General features: G+C 44.7%; 1 protein-coding gene across 5 annotated transcripts; it reads right to left on the reverse strand.

Annotated features, from left to right (window-relative positions):
- Positions 1 to 3,803: 3,803 nt before the first annotated feature.
- Positions 3,804 to 7,209, reverse strand: c19h1orf216 (chromosome 19 C1orf216 homolog). 5 transcript variants are annotated; one of them, XM_029514512.1, is made up of 3 exons: positions 7,094 to 7,146; positions 6,252 to 6,425; positions 3,804 to 5,384 (listed from the first exon to the last, which is right to left on the reverse strand). In XM_029514512.1, exon 3 carries the CDS (start codon positions 5,360 to 5,362, stop codon positions 4,274 to 4,276), a length of 1,089 nt encoding a protein of 362 aa, XP_029370372.1. In that variant the 5' UTR covers positions 5,363 to 5,384; positions 6,252 to 6,425; positions 7,094 to 7,146; the 3' UTR covers positions 3,804 to 4,273. The 5 variants fall into 5 exon arrangements, with proteins under 5 accessions (XP_029370372.1, XP_029370368.1, XP_029370371.1 ...); XM_029514508.1 differs by lacking the exons at positions 6,252 to 6,425; positions 7,094 to 7,146 and adding exons at positions 6,668 to 6,824; positions 6,964 to 7,075; XM_029514511.1 differs by lacking the exon at positions 6,252 to 6,425 and having other exon boundaries at positions 7,094 to 7,209.
- Between the last annotated feature and the right edge of the window lie 3,330 nt (positions 7,210 to 10,539).

The following is a 10,539-nucleotide window of genomic DNA, read 5'->3' on the forward strand; positions in this document are numbered from 1 at the left end:
CCCTCTCTGTCAAAGCTGATTGTTTCCACGCCAGCAGAGTGCTGCAGGCGAGCACACTGTCACACTACATCAGGCAGAGGGAAGACGGGGAGAGAGAGTGTATGATAGGGTATATATGTATTTCTCTGTTCAAAACGCTCCGCACAACAGCTTAAGCCACGGCTAGAGCAGGGATTCCCGAACTTTTTCATGTCAAGGGCGTCCCTATGTAAAAAGGCACAGACCCCCAAATTTTCTCCTGAGGAATCTCAATCCAAACATCTAGAACTATTGCAGAGAAGAAGGTGGATCTGAGGAAGGAAGGAGGAAGAAGTGAAGCTTCACACGGTCCTGAATGTGCAAAATATCAAGGACTGATGTTATTACAGCACGGAGATGATCTTCTTTTTACGTCCCTTTTTTTTTTTATCAGATCACTGTGAGCTGATGTAGGGAAGTTAATTTAAAATGTATTTGCTGTGATAATGAAGAATATGTGTAACCTTTTTACAATCTGCACACATGCTGAGTCAAAATCGACCCGGCTTGAGTCTCAATACTTTACCCAACACAAACGCTTTGTCTTGGCCCAGTGGCAGCGTTATTTAAATACCACAGTTGGTTTTGTCAGACAAATCTAAATTGTCACAAGTGTACTGTTAGCTATTAAAAAAACAAGTAAAACTGCACTGGATGATCAGAAATAGCAGAAAATCTGTTATAAATAATAACATGTACCTTTAAAAACTGGGTCAGATTTATTGTGTTTTGTGCACCCAAATCAAATGACGGTGATTTTGTCCCAGCGTTGGAACCTGTAGAATGAAAGTGAGTCAAAGTTATTGTTATTGTTTGTTAACTATTTATTCAACTTATTCAACAAAAATTAACCACTGCTCGAAAAAAAGCTTCAATTTTAATTAAACCGTCAGAAATTTATTGTTAATCAAACAAAAAAAAATTTAACTGAAGATGACTACAGGTTAAAATATTATTAAAAAATGGTGACAAGTAGGGTTAGAAACCTGGAACATCTGTTGTATCAATTTTTTTTTAAATCTCAAATTCTGGCGTATCTAAATAAATCAAATGATCAGATTTTTACAACTTTCTGAATCTTCTGAATAGAGTGGAAGAGCTGACACACACTAATACCAAATAAACAGGAAAAATACGACAGTGTGAAAAATACAGAGGAATACACAGAGGAGCTGCGTCACAACCTCAGCAACATGTCAGACATTTTTAGTTTTCAAGTACAAATGAATTTCTGCAGAGATAATTTTTTTTTTCTTTAATGTCTGCACATTCTCCAGAAGCATTCAAAAATAACAGGCCAACCAGAAACTACAGAAATCATTCCGTTTAAATATAATCATGAAACAGTCATCTTGTTTTAATATATCATCGACTCCCAATAATTTGGACCTCTGTTTACTCGTGTGTGTTGGTTAGAAGCAGCTAAACCAAAAGATGAGTTTTGTTTGAGTAGTCTGGAGAGACAAAGTCCAGATTTGGACAGAAATTTACAGGAAAATTAAATGAAAGTCTGATTTGTATTAAAAAAAACAACAACAACAAAAGATCAGATTTGTGTTTTTGTTTTTCTGTCCTGTTAGTCTTGTTCCTGACCTATCGCGCTGCTCTGCACGTCTTTATTCAACACGTAGAGAAAAACAGTGTAGTAGTCCCACAGGGGACCTTTCATGGATCCCAGGTGGTCTCCTGGGTCGTGCACGGCTGATCCACACTAGGAGCGCGCACTGCTGCCCCCTGGCGACCAGGCGCGGGCACGAGAGGGTGCGATGTAAGCGGGTCTGTGATGGAGTGTCCCCCCCTGGTGGACAAAGTCCGGACTGCAGTGTGTTCCGGGTCAAAGATGAGTGTGTGTCTGTGTGTGTGTGTGTGTGTGTTAATCTATGAAGTGTGTGAATTTGTCTTCGGTTTTCTGTTTTTGGTGCAAAAAGCCTGGTGGGATTATTTCATTCTGTTTCTGAGGGGTGAGTTTATATTTTTGTTCAGGAAATGAAGTGAAAAATAAATAAAGTGTCATTTCATCCTTTGTTATTTACTGCAGCACGACATTAGTTTAGTGTGTGTTTGTTTTTAATCTGCTCCATCAAAAGGTCTAAATTCATTATCATTTATAATACAACCTTTTAAATCTATGCAATTAAGTTACACTTACGCACACACACACACACACACACACACACACAGATATAGATAGAAACGCTCAAATTCTGTTTTGGGAACATATTAAAAAAAAGTTTTATAAATTGTAAAATATAAATATATATATATATACATATATAAGAATGTTTTCTGATTCCTTTCCTGATGCTTCAGAAAATGATTCATGGACATTTGTGGAATAAAAAAAAGGAGGTGGGGGGGGCAGGCAGTGAAATCCCTTTGTCAGGTGCTCCAGAATACACAGTTTTTATTCTATTAGACTACATTCGTAGGAATACGACATCCTGCTGTTTCATGTTAAATGTCTTTACATTTACAACAAAGCTGCGTTCATGAAATACATTCATTGACCTTTAGTTCAGGGTCACCGCCTCATGGGACGGTTTGACCTCTGACCTCTGACAGAGAGAGAGAGCAAACTTTTTAACACGCAGTTAAAATAATTACATTTAGAATTGCACAAAACTTTCCAACTTTTGCTGTTTGCTCATTAAAACGCTACAAACATTCATATTTGTGCATATTTTTATTTTCTCACCAGCAAAGAAAGTAAAAACTTAATAATGGCTTCACTCATCTTTAAAGCATTTGGAGATGAAATGATCTATCAATAAAATTGATCTGGTCTCTGGTTGGTGCTTACAGCACCAGGGGATGTTTTAACACTGAAACACTGACACTTCTCTCTCCAGGCGCAGCCGCTTTGGGCTCATTTGTCTGCATTCAACACCCTGAAATCACTAAACCACAATCAAAGACGTGTTTGTGTCCCTTTCTCTTTTTTAAAGGTGTTGTTGCTTGCATGTTGCTTACAAGTCCCTCTTCCAGTGTAAACGTGTTATCCGCTCAGCTTTCATGCCTCCAGAACATCCACCTCCAGCCAGCGAACAAGGGATCAATATGGAAATGGCCTCGGAGTTTTTACTCTGCGACGTCTGCGTCCAAGAGAGAGGCGATAAGTGCGCAGGCACAGCGGGGGATTATCCCAAACTCGCCCCGGGGTTTGGCTCTCCTGCGCGCAACCGGACCGGCGTCTGTTCTGACCTGCAGGGCCCCGGGGCGGACACTGGCAGGCTCCCCAGAGGGAGGGAGGGCCCCAAAGACTGGGCTCAGGATTGGAGATTATGGGGTGGCAATTCGGCTGGTATCTCTATAAACACACACACATGCGCACAGGGAAAGAGGTGAGATGATGTCGGAGTGCCTGCGGCTGCAGCCATGCCCGTAAAGATTGAGGCTGGAGCCTCACACGGATATCACACTGTCTGCAGAACACACACTCCCCGGCCCCCTTGTGATGAGCAGATACAAACCAACTTTGTTCATCTGACAAAGAGGCAATTGTGAGCTGAAAGGTCGTTTGCCCCGAGGGCTCTGAAACAGAAAGTGCATCCATAGAAGATAAAAATAAGTAATAAATAAATAAAATAAAATAAACTGCTCTTCTTTAGTCACATCTGCACTGAAGGAGCTTTGATAAACCTGCTGATGTGGAATAAAATGAAGCCTTTAAAGTGGAATTATCAGCAATCCCTTCAGATTATCTGAATAGAAATGCAGTAAAAATAAATTGCATGTGGTTTTATTAATGTACGAAGAAGAACGGAGCACATTATTTGAGGTATAAGGTGGTTTTATTGAACTTTTATACAACCTCTGAGGGAGTAAATCATCTCTAAACTGTTAGATCTACGACACTTTTGGTACAGCAGTTATTTTATATAGTCACAGGTCAAGACAAACAGGAACAGCAAACGCACACAGAACATTTTTGATACAAACATTAATCTCGCAATAAAGTGTTTGATTTCCCATGGCTTTGATCAGAATATGTCCCCGTCAGTCATTTTGGTTTGGTGAAGGGGGCGGGAGATGAGTATTTACTGGTGGTGGGAGAACCAGGAAAGCAAATCAGCAAAAATGCAACGTTTTTGCGTCATTGCAATCAGAAAAATGAGTGCCAAGCAGAGAAATGTTGAAAAGGATGATGGGAGATTGTCTTAAAAAAAAAAAAAAAAAACGTTCTTAGGAAAATGGCAAACAATAGGAAAAAGTACAGTTTTTAACCACTTCCTGTGAGGTTCCCCCCGCCTCCTGATTATGACTGGCTGACAGCAGTGGCGTGGGCGGTGTTTGTCACGGCGGCGGCGGCGCCCATGCGCAGCAGTTCCTTCCGGTGTGTGAGGATGACGTCGAAGCTGGACTGCAGGCGGTTCTGCTGCTCCTGGACGCGGCCCTGCAGCGTGCGGACCCAGCGGATCAGCGCCAAGCGGCGGTACATGGTCAGCTGCACCTGGTGCTTCTCCATCTCCTGGGCCTTGAAGCGCTCGCGGTCCCGCAGGGTCCAAACGGCGTCCATCAGCTCTGGCGGCTCGCCGTCTGAGTCCGAGGACTGGTCTTCGTCATCTTTCTCCTCCGCTCCCTCTTCCATGAGATCTCCCAGGTTGCTCAACCTGCGGCTGAAGCTCCGGTGTCTTCCGGGCGGTTCCCTGCTGCAGTTTCTGCTCTGGTCCGTTCCCTGGTAGTTAGATTTTGGTTCCCCGACTCCGATGCGGTCCCAGCCTCCCATCAGCATCCCTTCGCCCGTGCTCTCCAGGTTGAGGGAGGACCTGCTGCTGCCGGACTGGTAGCTGAAGTCAGACTCGGAGTCACTGTCTCCCCACTCGTCACTGTCCTCCTGCCCCAGCTCTTCCTCCTCTTCAGCTGTTCCTCTGAAGCCCGAGCTGCTTTTCCTCCTCTGGACCTTCCCTTCTTCTTTTTGCTTCTCCTCGTACTGGCTCGCCATCGTCCTCCCCTCCTCCCCCTCCATCCTCCTCTCCTCCGCTCCATCGGGGGGAACTCGACCGTACCCATCATCCCCAGCCTCGATTTCGGGCAGGGGCTCCAGGGGGCTCCAGATGGGGAGTCTGGATCGCGGTGACAGGACCCCTGAGTTCTGGTGATACCCGGCAGACGGCGAGGAGTTGGGAGGGTCGCGACCCAACGGGCCCAAGTTACGGGGACGCACCGGGTTTCTGTTCTCGTCTCCTCCTCCGCTGCCTGGGAATCCCTCCTCGTCTTTCCCGGGCAGGAAGTTGAAGTTGCCATCTTTGTTGCACGTCCTGTTTTGAAGCGAAGGGGAGGAGCTGTTTGTGCCTCCGTGCCCTCCGTAGGCCGAGTTCTGGTGTTGGTCCTGATGGTGAAGCATCACTTCCCTCGACTGGGACTCACTGAAACAAGTTGGAGACAGAATTACAGCACTGAAGGGAAGGTGCAAATGTCTAATGGCAAATTACCTCCAGCCAAACAGATCATTTCCTCCCAAGAGCCAAAATATTAAAAGTCAGTAATAAAGTAGTAAAGTAAATTAATAAAAAGTCAGATTTCAGCATCTGCAAAAAACAAGGAGAGGGAAAAACTAAGAAACTCCAGGAGGAGCAAACTTAGTCGGGAAGTGAGGCGATAAATGTCGGAGGTGGAGTGTTGTTATCAATACAGAGCATAAGAAACTAAGATTCCAGCATAACAAGGTCCTTTTAACACAGAAACCAACTCTTTCATCACACACAGCGTTTCCTGTTGTTCCACACTAAACTCCCAAAACAAGACAAGCTTTCAGCAGCAGCCAGTCGAGTTCGGCCTCAGACTCCACGTTTACCGTGACAGCTATTTTCCAAGTTCCTGCAACATGAGCATTTGCTCCACCGTGAGCCTGAAAACCTAGCGGCAGGTAAACGGGGGTGATGAGGCAGGAGGCGAGGAGCACCGGCTGGGTAAAAGGCAGCCGAGAAACATGGAGATTTGTTGTGTTAAATAGAGGATATAAACACAATGGGGCATAAATGGATGAACACAGCTGAGGAAAAGAGGAAAATGAAATCCAGCTTAGCTACCCACCCCGCTCTCTCTCACAGACACACACAGTCACACACAGACACACACAGTCACACACAGTCACACACAGTCACACACAGACACACACAGACACACACAGTCACACACAGTCACACACTGCTGGGTCTAACCCAACTCCTTGTTTGTGTCTTTAACTACAGGCTGGTCTGCGCACTCCACTTCTATTAGCATCAAATATTTACATGTCTCCTCAGAATGGAAATTTCTCTAATCCTGACTTCAGGCTGCTGTCAATCACTTCCCTCCTCTGCGTCCGCCGCGCACGCGCGTTCACGTGGTGCTGAAGGACAGCGACCAGGACTGGGTGCCGCTCTGTCGGGAGCGCGCATGCACGCCGCCAGCAGCAGGCACACAACCTGACGGTCACGAGGAGTGTGAGAGGAAAAAAAAAAAAAAAGGATGACAACAACAACAAACAAACAAACAAAACAAACAAACAAAGCAGATTTTTCAGCATTTTCTTTCTAAGTGCTGTCTTTGGCCCAGAAGCATATCTGGAAATATACAGCTGTATTTTGACCCAGGTAATAAATAAAATAAAATCAATAAGAAATCATTAATGCGATGGGAGGGGGAGAAAAAAAAGAGACAATAATACCGAAATATTCCGGATGCTGAGCGGAGGTTTGCTGTGTGCACCGGCCGGTGCCTGCTTTGGCACGGCCGAGGGCGGAGTGCGTAAAAAAGGCGACCAATGGCGGTGCGAGGCTGCATGTTCACGGCTGAGGGATGATCACAGCGCTGAATAACAACAACTACACTTCAATAAAAAAAAAAATACAAACTAATCACGAATGACTGTGTTTTTCTTTATAAAAAAAAAAAAAAAGGCGGCTCAATGGGAAATAAGCTGATAAATAAGGAGGAAAAACGCCGTCGTTACGTAAGGCTCACCCCATATCAGTGCCGTGTCCTCTCCGTCCCTCCGCGGTAAAAAAACAGCCTCACAGCCGGCCTTTCGTCTCCTATTTGCCGGTTACATAAGTCAAATGATCTATTTGCATGAAGCGCTGTTTGTTCTTACCTCTTTTTATCGCTGGTTTGCTGATCGCTGGAGAAGCTGGACACTGCCCTCCCAATTTTTCTCCCCCCTCCTCCGACCCTCCTATGTGATGTTTATCTTCCTCTTCCTCTCTCTCCGTCCTCCTCCTCCTCCTCCTCCTCCTCCTGTCCTCTCTCAGAGGTTCTGGGAAATAAAGACCGGCTAATGACACTTCCTGAACTGGGCTGGGACTCAAGGAACAGACTGAACATAAACAATGTGAGGACATGGATGACTGTTGTGTTACTGTAACAGCCGACAAAACAACTATATATATCCATTTGTATACATACTGTGTGCGTTAGGAGCCACATGATGGTCTCCACCTGATTTCACGGTTAGTCTGCTCATTCAGAGTTACTGGAAGCAAATGTGCCCGAACAAGCTGACAGTGTTGTCATAAAGACTTTAAAGTGGACAGAGAAGGAAGTTATTAGTTATCAGATATAAAAACACACACATACACAGCACGTTCCAAATCTGGATTATCAGGTGCCGTAGAGGAAAAGAAAAGAAAGGATTCAACTGAGTCAGCATTTTTATGGCGAAGGGAAGACAGAGAGGTCCGGTCTCCTTCCATTTTAAAGGTTCAGTTCAGTCGACCTCAGTGACCTCGCCGTGGTCTGTGGACACTAAAGTAAATATAAGATGGAGACAGTTGGTGAAAAGCTTTATTGGTAGTTTTGAAATCAACTGAAGGCTCTTTGGGTCACTAATGTAGATTTGCTAACATGTTGAGCTCTGCTATGTGTTAAAAGTTAAAAGTCCCATTTTGGACCAAATGGAGCCGAGACACAGAAGAATGGATCAGCATACATCAAGAAGAATCATATATTTCTAATCCTGCAGTGTGTCTCGGTTGGAGGAAGGAGGATGAGACCAATTTATGTATGTAAGATTCAAAATTCATTAGAATGTCTGTTTAACATTTACAGCTGTGAACAAGACAAGTTCTTTCTCCAACCATGAGAACGTCTGTTTTCTGCTGTTAGGATGAAAAAAATATATAACAACGGGTCATCTGCATATCAAAGACAGGAAATGCACTTAAATGGATTAATTAAGGGGCCACAGGGGAGCAAACAAAGCGGAAAACAAAAAAAAAGAACAGGCCCAAGGACTGAGCCCTGAGGTACACCGCGGGTCAGCCGAGCAGGAGAGAGGATGAAATGATCAATCCCAATCTACAGCATCAATACATTAGAGCCGGTAGAAGGGCCTCGTACAGAGCCCAGACTGGAAATGATTTAATTGCTGTCAAAGACGTGAACAAGCCTTAGCAGTCGTTTTCATACTACTTTTTCCCAAAAACCTTGCAGATGGATATCTGTATATACTGGGAAGCGATGGGCTTGCAGTTTGCAGTTTTCATTTATTTCAGTTAGCAACAGCAGGTTCTTTTTGTTGTTCGATCCTCCTGGCTATGTGAAGTGTTATTATATTTAGATATTTCTGACCCTCAGAATATTTAAGAGGAACAAACTTTCATAGATTCCCCCTCCAGCTGTGATATGAATGAAAGGACAAAAGTCACATTCACTGAGGGAAAAAAAAAAACAAACATCATCTGCTACTTTTTCAGTGTTATTCCAGTTCCCGTTTCTCCCACTCATGATCCTCTTTGAAAAGCATTCTGGGTAACGGAGGAAAGCATTAAAAAAATTTGAGGCAGAACAGTAAATTCCAACGCTTCCAGTTGGGCATTGAACATGTCGTCATGTATCAGTGTCTGAGGATGCTCTCTCTCTCTTTGCTTAAAAAAAAACCTTATCACAACAGCACAAGACGCCCACAGGTACAGGTGCATTAAGCCTTCCAAACTGTTACCCACAACGCAACATTGATAGACAATGTCACACAACCAGCCGCTGCAAAGGTTTCCTCGCAGTGTGATATTTCTCCAAATTGGTGACTGACTGCTTTCATGATTGTCAATTTCGGATCTAAGGGCATCATGGCAGTTCAATGTGTGTGCATGCAAATGTGGAGGTGTGTGTGTGTGCGTGCGTGCGTGTGTGGTACATTGAGGCTACATCAGACAGACTTAACAAGTGTTCACTGTCTCTCTCTCTTCCCGGCTCTCATCCCCCTGACATGTCCTCGCTGGCGGCAGAAAGAAAACCTCATGCTCCTCATCCTCTCCTCCCTCCTTTCCACGCACACACACTCCATCCTCCCCTCCTTCTCTCCTTCAACAACATCCCCATTCAAGTGCATCAGCTTCAGGCATCCCCCCCCCCCCTTCGCCCCCCACCACCTCTCCCCACCGTTCACTACTAGCCTAAGCACATAAAAAATACATCAAACACTGCCGTCCGCCCAAGGCCTCGTCACACGCAAAATCATCTCTCCCTCTATCTCTCCCTAAAAAAAATAAAACAAAAAACACAAGTTACAAAAGACAACTACAGAGGACGCTGATGGAAGGAGAGATAGAATGAACTGGGAGAACTGAGGGTCATCTCTGAGGGCTCCTGAGGGAAGAAAGATTATTGTAATGTTAACACCAGCCACCCTCCCTCTCTTTGACACGCAGGAGAAGAGTTAAAAAAAAAAAAAAAAAAAGGAGCATGACTTACCTTGTGCATAATAAGACCTTGTTGGAATTGTACACAGCCTCCAGCGCCATGACCCACTTCCCTCAGTTCAGCTCCGCATCTGCTCCAGCACCAGTCTCGGCTGTGACAGTGGCCGAGGGCGGCCAGCAGCACCCATGGGCTACTCTTGTCAGATCCTTGGTGCTGAGATGTACAAAGACTGTAAAGAGAAGCCTGCTGGACCTCCAGCTCACAGCCAGACCTCTTAAAAAAATAAATAAATAAAAATCTATATATGTAATAATAAATTAGCCAAGATGTGCTAAATTGAACCACTAATCTAGCACGAGGGGTCGCTTTGCACACTAATTATACACTTATATTTTAAGCATAGATGTGAGCAGACACGCGTACAGTGCATACGTCATGACACAAGTGAACACACCCTTGGGTGCTACAGCTCATGTTTCTCTTCAATTATTATTCCACTCTCTGCCCTCTCTTCTCCTCCTAATCTGAATAAAGCCAGATCCGTGTCCTCTAGATATTTAGAAGCTGGGCCTCGATGCCAAAACATGTAACCTTCCTTCCTTTTCAAGTGTGGAGTGAATTGGGAGTTCAGGGGGAGGGGGTGGGGGGGGGGGGGGGGGGTTGGCTCTGTTGTGTTGACCTCGTAATTCCCTTTTGGAGGTTACACAAAGTTGTGAAATTCACTTTGGCCAAGTGAGTGCAGTGTTGATGCAGAGATAACAGAAGGGCCGATAAGCAGAAATGTTCCAAATGTGAATTTACTGATAACTGTCTGAGACATTAGTCCTATTAAATTCTAATTAGGAGTGATCTCTTGACCCTGCAAACAAGGCCTTAGGATCTGAAGACGAGTCTTTATCT

This window comes from Echeneis naucrates, chromosome 11 (assembly GCF_900963305.1).
Source record: "Echeneis naucrates chromosome 11, fEcheNa1.1, whole genome shotgun sequence".
NCBI lineage: Eukaryota > Metazoa > Chordata > Actinopteri > Carangiformes > Echeneidae > Echeneis > Echeneis naucrates.